At 45.2% G+C, this 25,333-nt stretch overlaps 1 protein-coding gene across 2 annotated transcripts in view; it reads left to right on the top strand.

Annotated features, from left to right (window-relative positions):
* XPOT (exportin for tRNA) overlaps positions 1-25,333 on the top strand; it is a 645,960-nt gene that overhangs the window by 439,753 nt on the left and 180,874 nt on the right. For both annotated transcript variants that reach the window (XM_030215950.1, XM_030215951.1), the window contains one exon: positions 15,371-15,440. In XM_030215950.1, coding sequence (XP_030071810.1) covers positions 15,371-15,440 — 70 coding nt within the window. The remainder of the gene's footprint in view (positions 1-15,370; positions 15,441-25,333) is intronic.

Raw genomic sequence — 25,333 nt, 5'->3', positions numbered from 1 at the left:
TCCCACATTCCCAAGAAGATCGAGTCCCAGTACCGGATCCATGGGGACCCAGAGCTGATGCGCACACAGTTGCCTGATGACTCTGGAGTTGTGGATTTGGCCCTAAAGAAGGCTAAGAGTTCTAGGGAGCATGCTTCGGCGCCCCCGGGCAAGGACTCTAGAACCTTAGACTCCTTTGGGAGGAAGGCCTACCATTCTTCTATGCTCGTGGCCAAAATCCAGTCCTACCAGCTCTACACGAGCATACACATGCGGAACAATGTGCGGCAGTGGGCGGGCTTGGTGGATGCGCTCCCCCCTGAGCAAGCCAAGCCTTTTCAGGAGGTGGTCAGGCAGCTGAAGGCGTGTAGAAAATTCCTGGCCAGAGGGGTGTATGACACCTTTGATGTTGCGTCCAGGGCCACTGCTCAAGGTGTGGTGATGCGCAGACTCTCATGGCTGCGTGCCTCCGACCTGGAGAATAGAATCCAGCAGCGGATTGCGGACTCGCCTTGCCGTGCGGATAATATTTTTGGAGAGAAAGTCGAACAGGTGGTAGAGCAGCTCCACCAGCGGGACACCGCATTCGACAAGTTCTCCCGCCGGCAGCCTTCAGCATCTACCTCTACAGGTAGAAGATTTTTCGGGGGAAGGAAGACTGTTCCCTACTCTTCTTTCAAGCGTAGGTACAATCCTCCTTCTCGACAGCCTGCGGCCCAGGCTAAGCCCCAGCGCGCTCGCTCTCGTCAGCAGCATGCGCCTCAGCAAGGCCCATCGGCTCCCCAGCAAAAGCAAGGGACGAGCTTTTGACTGGCTCCAGCAGAGCATAGCCGACATCCAAGTATCAGTGCCGGGCGACCTACCAATCGGGGGGAGGTTAAAAGCTTTTCACCAAAGGTGGCCTCTCATAACCTCCGATCAGTGGGTTCTTCAAATAGTCCGGCACGGGTACACCCTCAATTTGGCTTCAAAACCTCCAAATTGTCCACCGGGAGCTCAATCCTACAGCTTCCAGCACAAGCAGGTACTTGCAGAGGAACTCTCCGCCCTTCTCAGCGCCAATGCGGTCGAGCCTGTGCCATCCGGGCAAGAAGGGCTGGGATTCTATTCCAGGTACTTCCTTGTGGAAAAGAAAACAGGGGGGATGCGTCCCATCCTAGACCTAAGGGCCCTGAACAAATATCTGGTCAAAGAAAAGTTCAGGATGCTTTCCCTGGGCACCCTTCTACCCATGATTCAGCAAAACGATTGGCTATGCTCTCTGGACTTGAAGGACGCCTATACGCACATCCCGATACTGCCAGCTCACAGACAGTATCTGCGATTTCAGCTGGGCACACGTCACTTCCAGTACTGTGTGCTACCCTTTGGGCTCGCCTCTGCGCCCAGAGTGTTCACCAAGTGCTTGGCTGTAGTAGCAGCGGCACTTCGCAGACTGGGGGTACACGTGTTCCCATATCTCGACGATTGGCTGGTGAAGAACACATCCGAGGCAGGAGCCCTGCAGTCCATGCAGATGACTATTCGCCTCCTGGAGCTACTGGGGTTTGTGATAAATTATCCAAAGTCCCATCTTCTCCCAGTGCAGAGACTCGAATTCATAGGAGCTCTGCTGGATTCTCGGACGGCTCGCGCCTATCTCCCAGAGACGAGAGCCAACAACTTGTTGTCCCTCGTCTCGCGGGTGCGAGCGTCCCAGCAGATCACAGCTCGGCAGATGTTGAGATTGCTAGGCCACATGGCCTCCACAGTTCATGTGACTCCCATGGCCCGCCTTCACATGCGATCTGCTCAATGGACCCTAGCTTCCCAGTGGTTTCAGGCTGCTGGGGATCTAGAAGACGTGATCCACCTGTCCACGAGTTTTCTCGAATCCCTGTATTGGTGGACGATTTGGTCCAATCTGACTCTAGGACGTCCCTTCCAAATTCCTCAGCCACAAAAAGTGCTGACCACGGATGCATCTCTCCTGGGGTGGGGAGCTCATGTCGAGGGGCTTCACACCCAAGGAAGCTGGTCCCTCCAGGAACGCGATCTGCAGATCAATCTTCTGGAGTTACGAGCGATCTGGAACGCTCTGAAGGCTTTCAGAGATCGGCTGTCCCACCAAATTATCCAAATTCAGACAGACAACCAGGTTGCCATGTATTACGTCAACAAGCAGGGGGGCACCGGATCTCGCCCCCTGTGTCAGGAAGCCGTCAGCATGTGGCTCTGGGCTCACCGTCACGGCATGGTGCTCCAAGCCACATATCTGGCAGGCGTAAACAACAGTCTGGCCGACAGGTTGAGCAGGATTATGCAACCTCACGAATGGTCGCTCAATTCCTGAGTGGTGCGCCAGATCTTCCAAGCGTGGGGCACCCCCTTGGTAGATCTCGAGCCAACCACAAAGTCCCTCAGTTCTGTTCCAGGCTTCAGGCCCACGGCAGACTGGCATCGGATGCCTTCCTCCTGGACTGGGGGGAGGGTCTGCTGTATGCTTATCCTCCCATACCTCTGGTGGGGAAGACTTTGTTGAAACTCAAGCAAGACCGAGGCACCATGATTCTGATTGCTCCTTTTTGGCCGCGTCAGATCTGGTTCCCTCTTCTTCTGGAGTTGTCCTCCGAAGAACCGTGGAGATTGGAGTGTTTTCCGACCCTCATCACGCAGGACGAAGGGGCGCTTCTGCATCCCAACCTCCGGTCCCTGGCTCTCACGGCCTGGATGTTGAGAGCGTAGACTTTGCCTCTTTGGGTCTGTCAGAGGGTGTCTCCCGTATCTTGCTTGCTTCCAGGAAAGATTCCACTAAGAGGAGTTACTTCTTTCTGTGGAGGAGGTTTGCCATCTGGTGTGACAGCAAGGCCCTAGATCCTCGCTCTTGTCCTACACAGACCCTGCTTGAATACCTTCTGCACTTGTCTGAGTCTGGTCTCAAGACCAACTCTGTAAGGGTTCACCTTAGTGCAATCAGTGCATACCATTACCGTGTGGAAGGTAAGCCGATCTCAGGACAGCCTTTAGTTGTTCGCTTCATGAGAGGTTTGCTTTTGTCAAAGCCCCCTGTCAAGCCTCCTACAGTGTCATGGGATCTCAATGTCGTTCTCACCCAGCTGATGAAACCTCCTTTTGAGCCACTGAATTCCTGCCATCTGAAGTACTTGACCTGGAAGGTCATTTTCTTGGTGGCAGTTACTTCAGCTCGTAGAGTCAGTGAGCTTCAGGCCCTGGTAGCCCAGGCCCCTTACACCAAATTTCATCATAACAGAGTAGTCCTCCGCACTCACCCTAAGTTCTTGCCGAAGGTTGTGTCGGAGTTCCATCTGAACCAGTCAATTGTCTTGCCAACATTCTTTCCCCGTCCTCATTCCTGCCCTGCTGAACGTCAGCTGCACACATTGGACTGCAAGAGAGCATTGGCCTTCTACCTGGAGCGGACACAGCCCAACAGACAGTCCGCCCAATTGTTTGTTTCTTTTGATCCCAATAGGAGGGGAGTGGCTGTGGGGAAACACACCATATCCACTTGGCTAGCAGATTGCATTTCCTTCACTTACGCCCAGGCTGGGCTGGCTCTTGAGGGTCATGTCACGGCTCATAATGTTAGAGCCATGGCAGCGTCGGTAGCCCACTTGAAGTCAGCCTCTATTGAAGAAATTTGCAAAGCTGCGACGTGGTCATCTGTCCACACATTCACATCTCATTACTGCCTGCAGCAGGATACCCGACGCGACAGTCGGTTCGGGCAGTCAGTTCTTCAGAACCTGTTCGGGCTTTAGGATCCAACTCCACCCCCCGAGGGCCCTGTTTGTTCTGTTCCAGGCTGCACTCTCAGTTAGTTGGTAAATTTTTTAGGTCAATCTCAGTTATGTCCTCGCCGTTGCGAGGCCCAATTGACCATGGTTGTTGTTTTGAGTGAGCCTGGGGGCTAGGGATACCCCATCAGTGAGAGCAAGCAGCCTGCTTGTCCTCGGAGAAAGCGAATGCTACATACCTGTAGAAGGTATTCTCCGAGGACAGCAGGCTGATTGTTCTCACAAACCCGCCCGCCTCCCCTTTGGAGTTGTGTCTTCCCTTGCTTTGTTTGCTACTTATGGGACTGACGAACACGAGCCGGTTCGGGCGGGAAGACGGCCGCACATGCGCGGTGCGCATGAGCGCGCGAGGACTAGCAAAGGCCTTTGCTAGTAAAGTTTCCGATTGGAGGGGCTGCCGTGGACGTCACCCATCAGTGAGAACAATCAGCCTGCTGTCCTCGGAGAATACCTTCTACAGGTATGTAGCATTCGCTGTACATAACAAAGCACCATTCTACCATGAATATAGGGGTAGAACATTTGACAATATATCAGTATCCAGTGTTGGTATACAGTTCCCATCAGAGTAGATAGTATGGATATCCTGATGGTGGTTCAGACAATGGCATTAATGCATATCGCTTATTGCAGTGTTTTAGATATTGGTTTACCTGAAACCAAGTTTCTTAAAATTGGCTGAGTGTTGGCCTATGGAGTGAAAGTTCTTCAGTGGTTGCCAGTAAAATTTCTTTATGTATTTAAATGTTTGGTGATGAAATGTAAAATTGTAAAGGGAATTTGGTGTTTAGAAAAAAAAAAATTCAAAAGCATATTTGTTTCAACTGGCTTATTTTAATATTTACAAGCCAAACAGAGAGGGTAACCAGCATACATAAAAAGTACACAAACAAAAAAAAAGCAACACTGGGGCTTCAAGACTGAGACAACAAGAGTGTTTTATTAGTGAATGACCCGACACGGGCCATGTTTCGGCGTAAAACAACGCCTGCCTCAGGGGTCTAGCAACAAAACATATAAAAAACATGTAGATCATTTTAAAAAAAAATAAGAATCATAAATTTAATCAAACAGTACAATGACAATAAAAATAATAATAATAATTTTGTACTAGATTAAAAAGGTAATAAACGTAGTAGAAAAACATCACTGTGGGTTGATCACATATATATGTAGTATCATTGCGGCTTTGTCTGAACAATCAACAATAGAGAGAATACTTCTATTTATGAAATTGAAGAATAATTATCAACAATAAGAGTGTATAAAAATGCATGCAAAAATTAATTACATATATATCAAATGTATGCACAAATTAATTATATATTTATCAGACCTTGTTCAATACTAAAACATGCTGTTGGTGATAAATTAATCTTTACGATGTGTCCAAAGCAGTAAATTTGCTAAATAGTAGTAGTAAATATAATATAATCATCTGATTTATGTAATTCATTATAGAGTTAAATAAAATATCTTTTACAGTACATTGAGCAAAACTAAAGTATATTCATAAAATTATGATAAGAAAGAATAATAATACATTTGTATCTGTTTATAAAAAGTAATCAGTCCTAATTACAGATCTTTCATATCTTTTGGTTTAGATTGTTTAAAAATGAGTTCTTACCAGGGTTTAGGCATAAATTGTGAAGTGTATAAGTATCCAAATCCTATAACAAGGAAAATAATAAACGAAACATAAAATATAAAGAGTTTTCCATGGTGTCATAAGTAGTGACATATGTACTCTGTGAACGTTATAAGAAAGATGATGACTTCCTGCTTACCTCCGAGATTAAACAGAGAGAAACTTTGGAGCTACTGTCCGGTGTGACAGGCTTTCTTGGCTCCAAAGTTTCCCTCCATTTAATCTCGGAGGTAAGGATGGGGGTGTGTCAAGATGGCGCCGTGAGCGGTTGTGTTCGAAGTGAGCTCCGGCCTTCTCCTTCCAAAACAAAAATTCTTAGTCCCTAATGCCGCATACAAAACGTAAGGGGACACTCCGAGGGGGTCCCTTACCTTCGGGAACGTCCACCCCGGTAGGACAGGGCTCGGAGTGCTTCTTCCTCGCTCTTTCCCAGGGAGGCGGAGCGGAATCCTTGATGGGTGGTACCAGTGAAGCGGTCCCCCCGCTGGATGTAGAAACATCTCTTTCCCCGCCAAGCTCTATAGCTCCTCCATGCCCTGCAACAAATGCAAGTCGTGTGGGGTCTACTTTGGAGTCCGGAAGGGGCGAATCGGAGAGGCCCATAAGGGAACCAGACTGTGCTGGAATAGCAGAGGTTGCAGGACGAGAAATGGAGGTGAACCTGGAAAGGATTTGGTTGAAGCTATTAGATATAGAGAAAACCCTGAGACGGTCTTCAGAAGAGGTAAAATCTTTAAATTTACATGTGAAGGAAGTGAAGGACTCCCTGGACATGGTTAAACAAGATTTTTCCACCAAAATTGAGGCCTTGCAGAGAGAAACTAAGCAGACTGAAGATTTCAAAGTGGCTGTGATTAAAGATAATTTGGACATTAGAAAGAAGATAGAGCAAATAGAGAACTTTAATAGGAGACTGAATTTACGTGTATTAAATTTTCCTAGATTGATGGGTGTATCCCCAAATGATATGTTTGTTAGATTTTTGAAAGAAAATTTGAAATTTCCACAGGAAGTTGTTCCTCCATTAAATAAGATTTATTATATACCCAGCACAATGAAAAAAGCAGAAGGAGAAAAATTAAATGATTTACAAAACATCACAGCTATTTTGGAGCAATCTATGGATGATGTAACTGAAAGAGGGACGTTGATAGTCTCATTCGTTTTTCAACAAGACTTAAATGCAATAATGAGACTGTACTTTAAATCAACCAACCACATTTTTGCTGGCCAAAAAATTTGGCTTTATCCTGACATGACTAAGTTAACTCAGGAAAAAAGAAAAATGTTTCTTTCTATGAGGTCAAAAGTAGTGGAATTAGGAGGATCCTTCCTTTTGGCCTACCCGTGTAAATGTCTCATAAGGTTAAATCAGATAAAATATGTCTTTTATGTACCTGATCAGCTCAAGTCCCTTCTAGAAGCAGAACAACGTTAGAGTTAAAAGTAAAGCCAAGAATAACGACACCATAAATTTCTTTGGTAATTGTTTTGAATTTTGCATGTACTTCACTAATTCCTACCCCTGTTCTTTTCCATGTTTTGAGGTCTAAGGAAGCCAAATTAAATTGGAGTGTATGTGGGAGAATAAGGATGTCTCTTTAATAATTGTTTTTGAACTTTATGGCTGTGTTTAGCTTGACAGTATGTTATATCTGTTAAAGTGTATAAAACTAATAAAAATTATGAATCATAATCTCGGAGGTAAGCAGGAAGTCATCATCTTTCTTATAACGTCATAAGTACTCAATAGATTAATGGATACCGCTTTTGCACCAAATCCGCATATCTTGGCGGTTTAATTATTGAAGCCACCATATCCCCTGCACGCTGAGAGTTTACTTAAGGAGATTTTTTCTTGTTTGTTGTTTTTTTTTTAGATAACTAATCACCTTTCAGAATTAAAAGTCATTGTACTGTTTGATTAAATTTATGATTCTTATTTTTTAATTAAAAAAAAATGATCTGCATGTTTTTATGTTTTGTTGCTAGACCCCTGAGGCAGGCGTTGTTTTACGCCGAAACACGGCCCGTGTCGGGTCATTCACTAATAAAACACTCCTGTTGTCTCAGTCTTGAAGGCCCAGTGTTGCTTTTTTTTTGTTTGTTTATTTTAATATTTGAAATAGGGATTGAGGATCTTTGGTTTTAAGATTTGATGTTTGGATGTTTTATGGACTTTTTAATTTTACTTGTCAATGTATTCATGTTTAATGTTACTTTTAATTGTCAGTTTGTTTTATGTGATCTTGTGAATGTAATGCTGTAAACTACTTGGAAATATACAAATAGGCAGTAAAAAATCTAATAAATGAAAAATCTTCAGGCAATTGAAGAATTTTGGTTGAGTGTCTACTCTACATGGAGTTTAGGCCTCCCTGTTGGTTAGATATGAACTCTCAACACAAAATTAAATTTATTCATTCATCACAAAGAAGCTTTTAAACATTACCGTGTGACTGGCTACATACTTGTTGTTTCTCATTGAGTTAATACGGGATTGGATCTCTTAACATTTTGTGGTGCAGTCATGAGACTGGCTAAGTAAGCAGATACTTACTGGACCCCAGACCTATTTTTGGCCATCTGGTAGTGACATTTGTTTACTGAATTGTTATGTATGTTTGTGTTTCAGTCATATGACTGGCTACTTAATTAAGCACACACTTCTGGACATCCTGCTTGTGCGAACTTTGTTAGTGTGGCATGTTCTGCTGTGGCTGGATTGAGAATTTGGAGCTGGCTGTTAATGTTATTTTTAATCTATTGCATTTCTGTGAGCACGCTGGATTGTCGTGAATATAGTACAGGGTGGTTATGCCATCTTAGTTGTGTGGGGATGCAGGCCACCTTCTAGTAGAGAGAGATGTCTTAGGCTCTGCCTTGCATGCTGTCCCTTCTATTCAAACATTTCTTTTAATTGTAGGTCACTTTATTCTAAAACATTGCTGCTTTGTGAAATGCTCGCCAATACCTGGGCACATATTGTCAGCCTTACAGAAACGTGGCTGAAGAGTTGGGAGGAGCAGGTGGAGGTTCTAGCATCTTTTTTTTTTTTGTCTTACAATGAGGTTTTAGTGGTTAAATTGTATTTAGAGATACTTGATCTATTTTTTTTTGTTTTGTCCACCATCCCTCTCGTCTTTAAGTTGGGATAATGCCCTTCATTCAATAGCAGATTAAGTTGTTTACTTTCCAAATGTTATTGTTCTGGGAGATTTTAATGTGCATGTGGATGTGATTCCGAATCTTAAAGCACACTTTCTTGTCCTTCCTGGGGGACTTGGGTGTTGCACAATTTGTCCGGCCCTATTCATATGAAGGGGGGGGGGGGTCATACCTTGGGTTTAGTATTGTACCAGTTGGGGTCATCATTTATTTTGATGCACTTTAGACGTTATGGGTTTTCGCCATAACCATTGAAACAGCTCTCCACTGTTAGAGTGAAATAATATCTTATTGATCTACACAATTACATAATATTGATGTAGTGACTGTTCCACTATTGTTTTCCTTCTTCTCCCAGGAGTTTTCCTCCCAGTCCCTGGATGTGCAGGCCTCTGAGTGGAGTGTTCTCAAAGGAATGCTAGATTCGGTCATCTAAATCCCCCCCCCCCCCCCAAACTGTTGCTACAGGGTTGCTTGGATTGGAGACAGTGCATCCCAGTTGAGATGGTCTAGTGGGGCACTCGAACATGTGCTTATAAACTAGGCCTGCATTTTGATTAACATTTTTAATCACGTGATTGAAAGCAGAGAAAACTAACAATATTGTGTTTATAGAAGAACAGCAAAAAGAAAAACACATTCAGCATTTAGACGTAAACATACTAACAGTATTGTCTTTTTTTAACATAAGTATAGCTAAAATGCATTCAGCATATTCTATCACTCTCTCTTCCCTCCTCCCTGCCCCCCCCCCCCAAAAGCATCTGGCTCACCTGCCCTCCCTCCATTTCTCCCTTCTGCTGTGAGTTCAGTATTTGACTCCCTCTTCCTTCATCCCCTTGGTTTGGCATCTCTTTCCCTTCCCTTCCCTCCCCCATACCTCAAGTACAGCACTTCTTTCCCTTCCGTCTAGCCTCTCCCCCATGGGTCCAGCACCTCTTTCCTTTCCCTCTAGCCCCATCCCCAATGGGTCCAGCACCCCTCTCCCTTCCCTTCAGTCCCCCTTCTCACATGGATCCAGCACTTCCACCTTACATTATCGAGCTGCCTGGCAGCAATTCACACAGGCCTGTTCTGGGGACTTCCCTGTGCTGCAAACTGCCTGCAATGATTCAATTTCCTGCTTATGCAAGGGTGGGATGCAGCAGAGGGAAGGCCCCTGTGTGAATTGCTGGAGTTGGCAGCGGCCGCCATCTTAAAGGCGCTGCGTGACTCGACCCTTGTGGTTGCGGAGGGGTCTGAGTGCAGGGGGATGCCTCATTTCGAGGTTTCTAGAGGAGCTTTTGCCTCCGCTTCCCCCAGTGTGGGGGCAGATGTACAGGGTGAGTTTTTCTCCCCTGAATTTGTGCTGCTGATGCATAGGGCTTTTATGTTAAAAAGAGCACTGCCTGAGGCTCCTGACAATTCCTGTCGGTCTGGATTGCCTCCAGTTCTTGATAGCCCAGCGTAGACGAGTGACTACCCCGTCTGAGGGGGACTCTTCACTCTGTTCTCCCCCGTGGTCTAGTTTCGTGGAGTCTGAGGGGTCTGGCAGGACCTCACAGACAGATGATCCAGATGAGGGTGGCTGCTTGCCACAGGAGTTGGATGACCCTAAAGCGGTTCGGATTTTCCACCGTGACGAGCTGCCAGCTCTCATTTCTGATGCCTTACAGGCCCTTTGTATTGAAGATCCAGACGAGGGCGCTGCATCTTCTATTAATCCTAGGAAGGCTAGCACTAAGAAACCTTCTCGGGCTTTTCCCGTGCATGCTTTCATCCAAGAGCTTATTTCAGCTCAATGGTCTGACTCTGAGGGTCCCTTGAAGGTGGCCGGGGCTGTGTGTCACCTTTACCCCCTGAGGGAAAGTCAGTTGACCTTCTTTGGGATGCCTAAAGTGGATGCTTTAGTCACGGCTGTGACTAAAAGACTACTCTCCCGGTGGAGGGAGGAGTCGCTTTGAAAGATATTTAGGACCGGCGGCAGGAATCCACGCTGAAGCGGTCCTTTGATACCTCTGACCTTTCCTTACGGGTGGCTATTTGCAGTTCCTGTGCAGCCCAGGCCTGCCTTTCCTGGTTGCAGCAGGCGGTTGAGCAGCCTGCCAATGGAGCAGGTTCCCTCGCTGAGGTCAGCCCACTTATGGAGTCTGCCCTGTCTTTTTTTTTGGCTGATGCTCTTTTTGATCTGGTCAGAGCTTCAGCTAAGCAGATGTCTGTGGCGGTTGCTGCCCGCCGCCTTCTTTGGCTCCAGCATTGGGCGGCTGACATGGCCTCTAAATAAAGGCTGGCGAGGTTACCCTTTCAGGCCTTCTTTTATTTGGGGAGGATTTGGAGAAGATTAAGGACCTAGGGGACTCTAAGGTCCCAATGGTTGCCTGAAGATAGGCCGAGGCCTTCTTCCAAAAGTCCTTCTTTTCTGTTCTCTTCCAGGCCACGTTTTCGCAAAGCTCGCAGGTATTGCCTGGGGCGCTCTGCGGGGTTTGGTCAACGTACCCGTTTCCAGCAGAGGAACTCCTTTCGTTCGGACAAATGTGCGTCATCATCCGGGCAACATCCAGGAGTTCAGGGGCGTCCTCCACAATAATGGGGCGCCGGTCCACTCATCGGTTCCCGCAGTAGGGGGTCGTCTCTCCCTGTTTTTCGAGGAGTGGACCAAGATTACTTTGGATCAGTGGGTCCTAGACCTGATCAAAGAAGGTTACCAGCTAGAATTTGCCGTCCCAGTAGGAGACATGTTTTTGGAGTCCCGATGCAGCACTGCCGTCAAGCGGGCGGCGGTAAACGAGACCTTGCAGGTGTTGCTGAAGCACGGAGTGGTGGTTCCGGTTCCTCCTTCCGAACGCGACTGCGGTCACTACTCCATCTATTTTGTGGTGCCTTGAAAAGGCGGGTTGTTCAGACCTATCCTCAACTTACGCAGAGTCAACGAGGCCTTAGGAGTGCAACACTTCCGCATGGAAACCCTGCACTCCGTCATTGCGGCAGTATAGCCAGGAGAGTTTCTCACATCTCTGGACCTCAAGGAAGCGTACTGGCATATTCCCATCTGGCCGCCGCATCAGCGGTTTCTCCGGTTTGTGGTATTGAGCCAACATTTCCAGTTTTGCACCTTGCCTTTCGGCCTGGCAACTGACCCTCGGACATTTTCCAAGGTCATGGTGGTAGTGGGTGCCTTTCTCAGGCGAGAGGGTATCAGAATTCACCCTTATATCGACGACTGGCTCATCAGAGCAGATTTGGCAGACGAGAGTCGACTTGCCACAGCCAGAGTTGTTACAGTTCTTCAGACTCTGGGATGGGTAGTCAATATGCCCAAAAGTCACCTGACCCCCCTCTCAGTCTCTCGAGTATTTGGGGGTCCGGTTCGACACGACTTAGGAGTTTGTTTTTCTTCCCAACAGCAGGCGTCTCAAGCTTCAGAATCGGGTCCGCCTGCTCCCGCGGATGCCTCGCCCTCGTGCTTCAGACTTTGTTCAGCTCCTGGGATCGATGACGGCCACCATAGAGGTGGTTCCCTGGGCGAGAGCTCACATGAGATCTCTGCAGCTTGCTCTGCTTCAGCAATGGTCTTTGATTTCCCAGGAATACCAACGCAGACTACGGTGGCTTCCTGCGGCCCAGCACAATATGGATTGGTGGCTTTCCGACAGCAGGCTGCGGCAGGGGATGCCACTGGCTCTTCCTTTTTGATGTCTGGTAATAACGGATGCCAGCCTTTCGTGCCTGGGAGCTCATTGCCGGGGACGCTATGCTATGCTCAGGGTCTGTGGTCCACCGCGGAAGCGGGATGGTCCATTAATCACTTGGAACTGAGACGATATTTCAGGCTCTTCTGGCCTTCCACAGGACGCTGAAGGGTCTTCCTGTCCGAGTTCTGTCGGACAACACGACAGCAGTGGCCTACATCAATAGCCAGGGCAGCACTCAGTGCAGGGCCCTGGCTGCGGAGGCGTCTCAGATCTGCGACTGGGCCAAGCGCCACCTAGAGCTGCTGTCCGCGGCTCACATAGCCGGTCAGAGCAACATGCAAGCCGATTTCCTCAGCAGACATCAAATCGACCCGGCGGAATGGGAATTAGTAGACAAAGTTTTTCTTCAGATTTGTGACAAATGGGGGACTCCAGGCTTGGATCTCATGGCGTCAAGCGTAAACGCCAAAGTCCCTCACTTTTTTCAGGAGAAGGAGAGATCCTCGCTCGGCGGAGTTGGATGCTCTGGCTCAACCTTGGCCCTCGGGCCTCCTGTATGTGTTCCTTCCTTGGCCCTTCATAGGGTGAGTTCTGCTTCGGATGCGTCTGCACCGAGGATTGGTGATTCTCCTCGCCCCGGATTGGCCAAGGCGTCCGTAGTATGCGGACCTCTGGCGGATGCGCCTCTTCCTTTGTCTCGGGTTCCGAACCTGTTAGTTCAGGGTCCAGTGAGTATGGAAGATCCTTGCCGCTTTGGTCTTTCGGCCTGGTTCTTGAGAGAGCGCAATTGAGGGACAAGGGCTATTCTAATAAGGTTATTGCCACGCTCTTGCAGGCTCGCACGCGGTCTACCTCTACAACTTATGCTCAGATCTGGCGCACTTTTGAGGCGTGGTGTACGGGACCTTGGGCTCATGTTGAATGCGCTCCAGCGATCTCCGTTTGAGCCTCTTAAACAGGCTTCTGAGAAGGATATGACTCTCAAGACAGTTTTTTAGTGGCAATGACGTCAGCTAGAAGAGTGTCTGAGCTTCAGGCTCTTTCCTGTCGGGATCCTTTTCTGCAGTTCTCTGAATCTAGGGTAACTGTTCGTTCGGTGCCTTCTTTTCTGCCTAAGGTGGTTTCAGCTTTTCACCTCAACCAGCCCATCTTTCTTCCTTCCTCCTCTAAGGAGGAGTTTCCGGACTCCTTTGGGCAATTGCGCCTTTTGGATATCCGCAGGGCTCTGTGGCAGTATCTGCAGATGTCAAATGAGTTTAGGAATTCTGATCATTTATTTGTTCTGTTGGCAGGTCCCCAACGGGGGTTTCCGGCGTCTAAGGCCATTATAGCCCGTTGGCTTATCTGCTTTCAAGGCGGTCGCCGCCTGAAGCGTTTAAAGCGCACTCTACAAGGGCAATGTTCTGTTTGTGTGCTGAAACTGTTGTTTTTTCTCTTCAGGAGATCTGTCGTGCGGCTACCTGGGCTTCTCAGCTCTCTTTCGTGCGGCATTACAAGCTGGATGTGGCAGCGCGGCAGGATGCGCATTTTGGAGCGCAAGTGCTTGCTCGCGGAGTTGCCTGTTCCCACCCTACTTAGGGAGTGCTTTGCCCATCAGTTAATGGATTCATCTGCTGTTGATGACAAGGAAGGGAAAATTAGGTTTTTACCTTGATAATTTTCTTTCCTTTAGTCACAGCAGATGAATCCATGATCCCTCCCTTTCTGACTTTAGTTTTTGTACAGATGTTGCATACAGACATTGTGCTTCATCAGGAGTACTTGAAGACAAGCTATCAGAGTTACTACATGCTGTTTTTATTGCAGGAGGTTGATAACGTCCCTCCTTTGTTTGGTTATTGCCCCGGTTCTGGGGCGTTTGTTCTCTGTGAAGAAAGGTTATGTTATATTGCCTTTTTTATTCACTCTGCTTTGGAAATTTCATATACTGAAGGCAGAGGGGGTTGGGCGTCCAAGAACACCATGTGCTTTCAGTGTTCTCTATCTCCACCTGCTGGTAGGCGGACACAACCCATCAGTTAATGGATTCATCTGCTGTGAGTAAAGGAAAGAAAATTATCAAGGTAAGAACCTAATTTTCCCATATTGAAATCTGTTGACAATGCCATGTAATGGTTTGATAAATGAAATTGTGTGAAATTATATCCAAAACAGTAAACATTTTGGCGATGATCCTCAAAACTGGCCCTCCCCTCTCTCCTCCTGGTTAGACACACACAGAAGCAGCATGCAGCATAGATGCATGCAAGCACAGGGCCAGATTCAATAAATGGTGCCGAAAAATCAGTGCTTAGCGCTATTCTGTAAAGGGTGCTCCATGATGAGCGTCCTTTATAGAATAGCGCCTAATGGGGATTTGCGTTCCCAGCTTTGTGCTCAAGGACTTACACCAGCTGAAACCTGGTTGAAATCCTGTCGTGCAATTTGGGCGCGGATCCCCAGAATTCTATAACACTGTATGCATCTTTTGTGAACGCCCCTGACCTGCACCTACCCCTCCCTTGGCCACGCCCCCTTTTGAGTTGCATGTGAGAGAATTTGGGTGCAGATCACAAGCAAATCTAAGTTAGTGTCAACAACAATAGTTGCTTGTTAACAGCTGTGGATCTCAGGATCATGTGCAAAGTTGGATGGCTAAATTTGGGCACTATTTATAAAATCTGGGGGATAGTCATTGGAAAGAATCCTGTGAGCCATATACCAAATATTTCCTCACTTTCCTCACTTATTTTCTGTCGTGCATTGTAGTAGCTGTACAATGACATCAGTTGCAGTGTATCATGGGAATGTAGGGTTCTTGGAAACTGAGGTTGTCTGATATGTTTGATTTACATAGAGGCGTATTTTCAAAGCACTTAGACTTATGGAAGTTTGTAAGTCTAAGTGCTTTGAAAATGAGCCCCATAGTGTATTAATGTTCTTTTCTTTGAACAAAGATCTCCTCATACCATAAACCCAGAAGTACGTTGTGTTTGCAGAGTGAGATCTTCCCTATGAAAGTGTGGCCTGATAAAAACTGTATTTTGAACCTCTTCTCATGCAGTGATCCTTGTTGTGTATTTCACTGAATTGTGGCTTATGCATTTCTTTTACATTGACTTCAGTAAACAAATGAATGCTTATATTGAAGACATCTTGAACAGAATACAGGATCTACTTGAGCCATCTCCACCTGTAAGTACTTTGCTCTCTTAAGTTTTAAATATGATCATGACTTTGTATGCAACTTCGTCATTTATGTACATCATAGTATCAATGCTTTCCAATCTTATTGTGGCAATGACCCCTTGATTGTGGCCAAATAAAATTGTTTGACCCCCTGAAGGTGCAGAATAATGATGAGCCTATATAGAGTGCCCATCTAGGTCATGACCCCATTTGGGGAAGCTATTTGATTACTCATTAGCATGAATGTAAACCTTTAACCCCCAGTGAATGTGCAAGAGATTTGTGTGTACTCCCTTCATTTTATGTAAAAAAATATGTCATCAATAATCATTGGGGATTTCTGAAAAATCAAATTAAATAAGGTTTACTGTAGAAGTTTCAGAACCTTCGATCTAACCATTGGGAGTGGTTATATTTCTTACAGAGATAAATGTTTGGCAATGCTATGGTTAATTTAACAAATTGAAGTAAAACTGAGCCTGACTGATATTTGTACAACAATACTATATCTTTTGTACCCAGGGCTTTTTTTGAGGGGGTACTTGGGGGAACTGAGTACCGGCACCTTTTCCATTGTCTGCTAAACTTGACCCATGGTCCCCAAGTTTTAATGAAAGAGCTCAGGCTCTACAAACAAATTCTGCCTTGTGATAGTTTCTGTGACTGGTTGCAGGGGGTCTGGCTATTGTGGGGTAGGTCCATCAGTGATCACCCCAACCCTGAAGGGTGGCCTTGCATTTGAGTACCGGCACCTTTTTCGCTAGAAAAAATACACTGGTTGTACCCCAGCTGAAAACTGCAGAGATAGCTATTTTCCCAGTTTAGACTGGAGGTGGATTCTACTACACTTCCCAGCCAGAAAGAAGGAACAATATATTCAGCTTTGTATAAGTGACAATTGAGAGATATCTCTAGCTCAGTTGAAGATGGGGTCAGAAAGGGTAAGGGTTAGAACATAGAACACTGAAGACAGTGAAGCTTGTGCAGCTGATAAATGGGAGTAGCTGTCAGAATAGGGAGTAAAAATTGGGCAGGCTGGGTGGACCAAATGACCCATTATCTGCCAGTGTCTACTATGTTTAGATGTATATATCAGAATGAATTCTTGATTTTAAAGCAGATTTTCATATTTGATTGCAGTCAATAGTACACCTAGTTCCTAAAAATCACAATATTAACCCCTTGGAACTCTCAATTATTGCTCCAATCTTGAACTTTCCCTTTATTTCTAAATTAGTAGAATGGATAGTTTTCATCCAGCTTAGTAGCTCTCTTGAAAAGAGAAATACTCTCCATGCCCAGTTGTAGATATTCTCTGAGGACAGCAGACCTTATGGTCTCACATGTGGGTAACGCGATGTGCGTTGCCCGGTCTGGAGCTTGTGACTAGCTTTTAGAGAGCTCTTTGGAGCGCAAGTGCCCTCCCGCCCCCTCTGCGAGAGTGCGGGACCACCAGTGCACTACTAGAGCATAAAAGAAAAGAGGAGACAACTCCAAGGGGAGGTGAAGAGGGTTTGTGAAAATATAAGGCTTCTGTCCTCAGCCAAACCTGCTACAGATAAGTATCTTTGCTTTCTCTGAGGACAAGCAGGCCTATGATTCTCACATGTGGGAATCCCTAGCTACCAGCCTCACTGAAAACAATAAACAATGGTCAATTGAACCACACAACGGCGAGGTGAAACACAGATTGACCTGAAACTATATACAGTCTGAGTGTGCAGCCTGGAATGAACAAAACGGGCCTAGGAGGGTGGAGTTGGACCCTAGACCCCAAATAAATTCTGCAGAACTGTCTGTCCAAGCCGACTGTTGCATTGGGTATCCTGCTCAAGGAAGTAGTGAGATGTGAATGTGTGGACCGAAGACCACGTTGCAGCCTTGCAGATTTCTTCATTGGAGGCTGGACTCAAGTGGGCTATCGACGCAGCCATGGCCCTAACATTGTGAGCCTTGACATGACCCTCAAGGGCCAGCCCAGCCTTGGGCATAAGTGAAAGAAATGCAGTCTGCCAGCCAGTTGGAGATGGTGTGTTTCCCCGATGATGACCCTGTTGAGGTCTGTACCCACCTTAGCCAAACCCCAACTGATTACTGCTAAACACCCACGTTCTTGGATTTGTTTCTTATACTAGTAAAACAAATAATACTTACATATGCAGAAGTGAAATGAAAGAAAAGTTTATTCTGGAAACAAGTAAATGAAGTCTGAAATACAGAAAAGAAATAATTAGAGACATTTTTCTATTTCCATGCCAGTTCACTGCCACAGGATCAAAAAAGTCCCCCGCCCACATAGATATCCCTCATTTTTATACAATAGATTTAGTACATGTTATACAATAATCTGGAAACTAATTACCATCTTAGTACATCCCACTAACCAATCATCTACTTTCCTAATCCCACACATCTGACTTCTATCAATTATCAGTTCATAACCCTAATTCCTAGAATAGCAGTTACGCCATGCCACCTGACTATGAATCACAGAGCCATTCTATCTTCATCCACTATACCTTCTGTCACAAATTCCCCACCTCCTCATGCTACTTCAGCAGTTTTTATATCACATATCCAAACTATATACCAGCTGACCTTGTGGTTAAGCTAGCAAACTGTTCCCAACTTCCCCTTTTCACTATCCAGATACAATATGGTTTCAAACTGTATGAAACACAGGAAATCTTGACCCAAGAATTAATATAAATTAAATATCCATTAAAGTTATCTCAATTACATTGGGCCATTCTATATGCATGTACTTGTCTTCTAAAAGCTTGTGTCAAAGTTCACAATCAATAAATTCTTAAGCTGTCTTGTACAGTATCTTGCCCTATACTTGATCTGGTCAACAAAAATGCAGAAAAAACTTGTATAACCATCTCTCACCCACACACATCTGTCTCAGTATAAGGTCCACTCCCCCTTCTCCCATTGCTTACCCAACAAATCACACTAAATGTGTAAACATGTTTTTGGGTCCAGAGGAGTGTAGGAGTCACAAAAAGGCCACCTTGCAGCCTGATCTAGTTAGCAAGGATTGAAAACAGCACACAGAATAATTAGGGGAGATGAAATAAATCTTACAGGTAACCCATGTTTGTTTATTATCCAGAGGAATTCCCTACATATACAAACATTAGGGGTCCTGAGCCCCCCCAAGTTTCCCACAATCCTCATCCCGTTGGCATCAAAAGAAACAAAAAGCTGGGTGGTCTCTGCAGGGCCTAGTCCACTCCAGGTAAAGGCCAATGTTCACTTGCAGTCCAAGGTATGCAGTACGCTTTCACCAGGATGAGCATGAAGTCGGGGAAAGAATGTTGGCAAGACAATTGACTGGTTCAGATGGGACTCCTACACAATTTTTGGAAGTAACTCGGGGTGCATGCAGAGGACTACTCTTTTGTGATGAAACTTAGTATAAGGTGCATCCACTACTAAGGCCTGAAGCTCACTGACCCTGTGAGCTGAAGTAACAGCCACCAAAAGTATGACCTTCCAGAGATACCTGCTGGCACTGGCATTTTTCATGTGATGTCTATGTAAATTAAATCTTGTCTTTAGCATCTGGCTTGTTTCTCCAGTATAGCATCTTTCGTCACATTTTTTACACTGAATGATGTAAACCACATTGGAAGATGAGCATGTAAAGGATTCCTTTATGTTGAATATTTTTCCTTTTGTGCATGACTGTGGGGTCCTGTGAAATGTTTTGGCATAGTCTGCAGCTGGATATATTGCAAGGATGTGTGCCATTTTCTTCTTTTTGAGCCTGCGTTGGGTGCTTACTTCTAATTAGCTTGTGTTTTAAGTTGGGTAGCTGTCGGAAGGCCAGCACTGGTGGGGATGGAAATATCTGTTTCAGTAATTCATCCTCCTGGAGTAGAGGCTGCAGATCCTTTATGATTTTTCTTAATTTTTCTAGCTCTGGGTTGTATGTCACTATAAGGGGGATTCTATCTGTGACTTTTTTTTCTTTGTACTGTAGCAGATTTTTCCTGGGTGTTTTGAGGGAGGAGGCAATATTCTTGGAGATTATTTTGGGGTTGTAGCCTTTCTGTTCGAAGGATGCAGTCAGGATTTCAAGGTTTCTGTCTCAGAGCAGATACGGTGGTATCTTGTGGCCTAAAGCTGAGAGTGGTATTGAGGAACCCAGTATGTGCTCCAAGTACCAAACAATCAATCTCCAGAACAAACATGGGCATTCCCAAAAAACATGAAAAAAAGAGTTGGGAGCTTGAGTGGACTTCTGGCAAAGAGGTGATTCGGTTCCACCCATTTTGATAATTTGAGTGATAAAGGCACAATGAATCACCCTGAACTGACATTCCCGCAATTTGGCATTGACTGTCAAATCTGGTATTCTAGTATTGATTTTAAAAGATCCAAAGGAGCAGGTGCTCTGTTTAGATCTGCACACCACTTTGCTGTCACTTCTGACAAATGTTTTGGAGGTGAGATCTCTAGTAGAGCTTTATGAAGTTCTGATACTGAAAGTCTATCCCTGCCAATCATTTTTTTTAATGAAGTAAATCTGAAACTATGTTTGGCAGATAAAGTGGTTTTGTCCAGGATAGAGATATAATGTTGCAATTGATGATAAGCAAAAATATCAGTAAACTGAACCAAAATGCCCCCTTCCAAACTCTGTAACAGCATTAATGTACCATCTGGTTTCAGTACATGCTCCAGATGTCAGATATCCTTATATTCCCAATTTCTAAATGTCCCATTCTCAACCCCTGGAAGGAATGCTGCATTCCTCTTTAGGGGTAAAAGGTCTGATGTAGTGGAATCTACACCCCAATATCTGGTCACATCCTGCCAGAGTGCTTGCAAGAGTCATAACAGGAAACTCTGTCCTAGATTCATGGAAGGATCTTCAGAAGTGCTTGTAAAACATTTGTCTCAACCTATACTGGAGTATAATCTCTCTCCAAAAGCCAGTCACCCAGATGACAACATAAACATGTCTGATTATATTTGTATAGATCAAGCAATCCCTTTCCCCCTCCCCACCAATTACCGAATAACATTTTTTAGAGTAGTTTTAGGCTTTTTGCCTCCCCAACATTTTGATAATTGTCTATAAAAAAAAACACGCAAATCTTTCTTCAGCAATTAAGGGGCAGCATTTGCAATATATATAACCATCTTGGAAATTCAACTATTTTAAACATTTGGATCTTACTGCGCAGAGCAAGAGGAAGCCATTGCCAACTTGATAATGTTTCAGAAGTGGAGGTAAGCAAATGAGTAATATTAAGCTGATATAACTCTGATGTCTGCATCATCAACTGGATCCCCAGAAATCAGAAAAAATGACTTGACCATCATAAAGGAAATTGCCCATTCACCCCTGCCGAACCTTATCCAAAGAGGCCAACGCCGGGAACTTGACTAATTCAACTTAAACCTTGAAATGTCTCTTTATTCAGCAAGGATGAAGTTTCTTGTAAGTGAGAGTTGGGGATCAGTGATATGTACTAATAGGTCATCCGCAAATTCTGAAACTTTAATTCTGAGTGTTTGGAATGTACCCTGCTTGAATATCTCTGATAAGGAATCCAAGGCTAAAACAAAAAGTAAAGGAGACAATGGACACCCCTGGCGTGTGCCTCACCGGATGAGAAAGGGCTTTGAACCTATCCCATTGACATATATTATAGCTTTGGGATTCAAGTATAGAACATGCACCGTTGCCTCGATAAAACCTATCCCATGAGCCCTAAGTAATGGAGACAATGGACTCCCCTGGTGTGTGCCTTACTGGATGAGAAAGGTCTTTGAACCTATCCCATTGACATACATTATAGCTTTGGGATCCAAGTATAGAACATGCACCGCGGCCTCGAAAAAAACCTATCCCATAAGCCCTAAGTACCTTAATAAGAAAGTTCCAATAAACATAAATGTCTTCTCCGCATCAAAACTTACCAATAGGGAAGACAAGCCCTGTTTTTGGACCACCTCCAAGGATAGGTTGCAAAGGTTAGGGCACTAAGGCATGAACATTGTTCAAAAATACCATCTTGGAATCACAGACCAGATGCATTCCACGTATTTACAAAGGTGGAAAGAAGAGAAAGCAACAGCCAGCATGGTTAAAAGGTGAAGTGAAAGAGGCTATTTCAGCCAAAAGAATGGAAAAGGACCCAAATGAAGAAAATAAGAACCAACATAAGCACACTGGCAAGTCAGATGCAAAGCATTGATAAAGAAAGCTAAAAGCGAATATGAAAAGAAACTTGCTGCAGAGGCTAAAACTCACAGTAACAACTTTTTCAGGTTCATCAGAAGCAGAAAGCCTGCAAAGGAATCCGTGAGACTGTTAGATCACGAAGGAGCAAAAGGGGCACTCAGAGAGGACACAGCCATGGCGGACAAAACAAATGAATTCTTTGTTTCCGTCTTTATGGAAGAAAATGTAAGAGATCTACGTGTACCAGAAATGGTTTTCAAGGGTGATGATGTGGAGGAACTGAAAGAAATCTCAGTGAACCTGGAAGACGTACTGAACCAAATTTGACCGTATATTTTTATTGGCCATTCTACCCCAGACAAAACCTACTTGGAAGCTGTAAGTAACCCTCTTTGATGGATATTGTGACAATGAGAGAAATATTGTTTTGACTACTGCATTTGTTGAGAATTAAATTGCATTTTAATTGGCACTACACCTCTAGTGCCTCTTTTCTGTTGGAAAACCATAGTACATAAATAAGTACATCATCAACTGGATAAGAGTCACTTCCAAGGCAACCAAAAGTCCCTGAGACTGAGTCTGAACTCATGTTGACAGGATTTCCAAACCTCTTGCAGTGAGGTTTTTAGGGCAGACATATTGTCTGATATGAATATGATCTCCCTCGAATTGTAATACAAGATTTTTTGTGATAAATTACAAACTTCTTTGTAAGTGGAAGAAGATGACAGAGGATGTCTGCCAAAACAGTCTGTTTTACATATTCCCAAGCAGGTTTTATCTTGCTCTAAATGTAGAGTGTTGTGTCCACAGAGTCAAATCAATAATTCCTCCTTACTTTGCCAGGTTGGTTAGCTGGCATGCAAATTGTAAAGCCTCTTCAGCTGGCTGTCGGAATGCTATTTGATCATCCCTGGGTTTTTTTCTGAATGCTTGCTATAGCTCTCCAGTTTTACTGGTTGTTTATATCCCTTTATGCATTATTTAATGTATATGAGTGAAAGTTGTTACTGGCTGGTTTTTATGTACTCTCCTAGTGGTAATTGGCTCATAGTCATTGTACTTCAATAAAGGAGATATAGGTGTCTGTGTGCTTTTAGAAAATAGGTATCCAGAATGGGTCCAGGTACATAAAAACTGCCATACTGGGTCAGAACAAAGCTCCATCAAGTCCTAGATTCCTGATTCCAGTAGTGGCCAATTGTTACAAATACTTGGGAAGATCCTAAAAAGTAACTGGAGACCATGCTTTCTCTTAGTATGTGCTTGAGACATCTAAGCTAATTGACAGCAGTCAGATGCAGTGAGTAAAGCCTTAAGACCGCCAGGGTAGATATTTGAGTGAACGCAGTGGTGTTCCTGTGTCAGCTGCCACCCAGGGTGGATCACTGCTGCGCACCCCCCCCCCCCCCCCCCCCCGGGCGCATCACCTCCTGGGGGTGCAGGGAGCAGTTGTACAGCTGTCAGCTCCACCAGTTCCCTGTCCTGGAACAGGAAATTACGTCAGAGGGAGCAGGGAGCCGGCAGAGCCGACAGCCACGTGGCTGCTCCCTGCACCCACTTGCAGTGTGTACCCAGAGCGGGCTGCCCCCACCGCCCTGCCCTTGGTATGCCACTGAGTGGACGTGTGTTGACATTGTGTTCCATTACAAAATTGAGAAACTTGAAAACACTAAGATGGAGTCAGCAGTCCAGCAGCGAGAGGGGTGCTACCCAGTCTTTTGCGTTGAGTGCCATATGTATGATTATCTCCCAGTTGGTGAAATGCCGTATGTGTTTGCCCGTTGCAAAGAGCTCCTAGACCTCAGAGAGCGTGTTCGTTCTCTCGAGGCTAGAGTAGCAGATTTGGTAGAGATGAGGGAGACCTACAGGGATGTTGTAGAGAGATCCCACCTCCAGTCAGGTAGCCTCTGTGCTACCTTGGAGGAGGGAGGTCTCCCAGAAGGTGAAGTAGGAAGTACTCCTGTAGCCAGGACCTACCCACCAGATGTACTATCCTCTCGCGCCGAGAATATATCTTCAATGGCTGACCGGGAGGAAAAGGTTAGAACAGCTATCATACTTGGCGATTCAATCATTAGGAATGTAGATAGCTGGGTGGCTGGTGGACGGGAGGATTGCCTGGTGACTTGCCTACCTGGTGCGAAGGTGGAGGACCTCACGCGGCACCTAGACAGGATTTTAGATAGTGCTGGGGAGGAGCCGGCTGTCTTGGTACATGTGGGTACCAATGACGTAGGAAAATGTGGGAGAGAGGTTCTGGAAGCCAAATTTAGGCTTTTAGGAAGGAAGCTCAAATCCAGATCCTCTAGGGTGGCATTTTCTGAAATACCTGTTCCACACGCAGGCCCCAAGAGGCAGGCAGAGCTCTGGAGTCTCAATGCGTGGATGAGACGATGGTGGAGGGAGGAGGGTTTTAGATTTGTTAGGAACTGGGCAACATTCTGGGGAAGAGGGAGCCTATTCCGAAACGATGGGCTCCATCTTAAGCAGGGTGGGACCAGGCTGCTGGCGTTGGCATTCAAAAAAGAGAGCAGCTTTTAAACTAGGTAAGGGGGAAGGGCCGACAGTCACACAACAGCGCAACGTTTGGGATAAGGTATCTTGCAAGGAGGATACCTTACAAACAGGGAAGATAGGGTTTCTGGATAGTGAGGTTACACCAAAGACCGTGGTAGGCCAGGTGCCCTTAAATACAACTAAAGATCAGACAAAAGATGGGAAATCAATAGTGTCAAGCACTAAGCATCATGCAAATAGGAACAACAAACATACTCTGAAATGTCTATATGCAAATGCTAGGAGTCTAAGAAATAAGATGGGAGAGTTGGAATATATTGCACTAAATGAAAAATAGGACATAATAGGCATTACTGAGACCTGGTGGAAGGAGGATAACCAGTGGGACACTGTCATACCGGGGTACAAAGTATATCATAGTGATAGGGTGGACCGGACTGGTGAAGGGGTAGCATTATATATTAAAGAGAGCCTTGACTAAGATAGATTACAAATTCAGCAGGACACAAATCACACCTTTGAATCATTGTGGGTTGAAATTCCATGTATAAAAGGGAAAAGGACGGTGATAGGAGTGTACTACCGTCCGCCTCGCCAGGCTGAGCAGGTAGACGCAGAAATGATAAAAGAAATCAGAGACACAAACAAAATGGGCAATGCGATAATAATGGGTGACTTCAGTTACCCAAATATAGACTGGGTAAATGTAACATTGGGACATGCTAGAGAGGTACAATTCCTTGATGAAATCAAGGACAGCTTTATGGAGTAGCTGGTGCAGGAGCCAACGAGACAAGGAAAAATTCTAGACTCGCTCCTTAGTGGAGGCCATGATCTAGTGAGGGATGTTATGGTACTGGGGCCGCTTGATAATAGTGATCATAATATGATCAGTTTTGATATCAACCTTGAAGTAACTATACATAGGAAGTCAAATACGTTAATGTTTAACTTTAAAAAAGGAAACTATGATAAAAATGAGAAGAATGGTAAAAAAAAAACTTAGAGGGGCAACTGAGAGGGTAAAAACTGTACAACAGGCATGGATGCTGTTAAAAAGTATCATCCTAGAGGCCCAGGCCAAACATATTCCGCAAATTACAAAAGAAAGACGGAAGTCCAAAAGACAGCCGGCATGGTTGAAAAGTGAGGTGAAGGAAGCTATTAGGGC

The sequence above is a fragment of the Microcaecilia unicolor genome, chromosome 10 (assembly GCF_901765095.1).
Source record: "Microcaecilia unicolor chromosome 10, aMicUni1.1, whole genome shotgun sequence".
Lineage (NCBI taxonomy): Eukaryota > Metazoa > Chordata > Amphibia > Gymnophiona > Siphonopidae > Microcaecilia > Microcaecilia unicolor.
The sequence above is the reverse complement of the archived record's forward strand: the minus strand, read 5'-3'. Positions and strand labels throughout refer to the sequence as shown.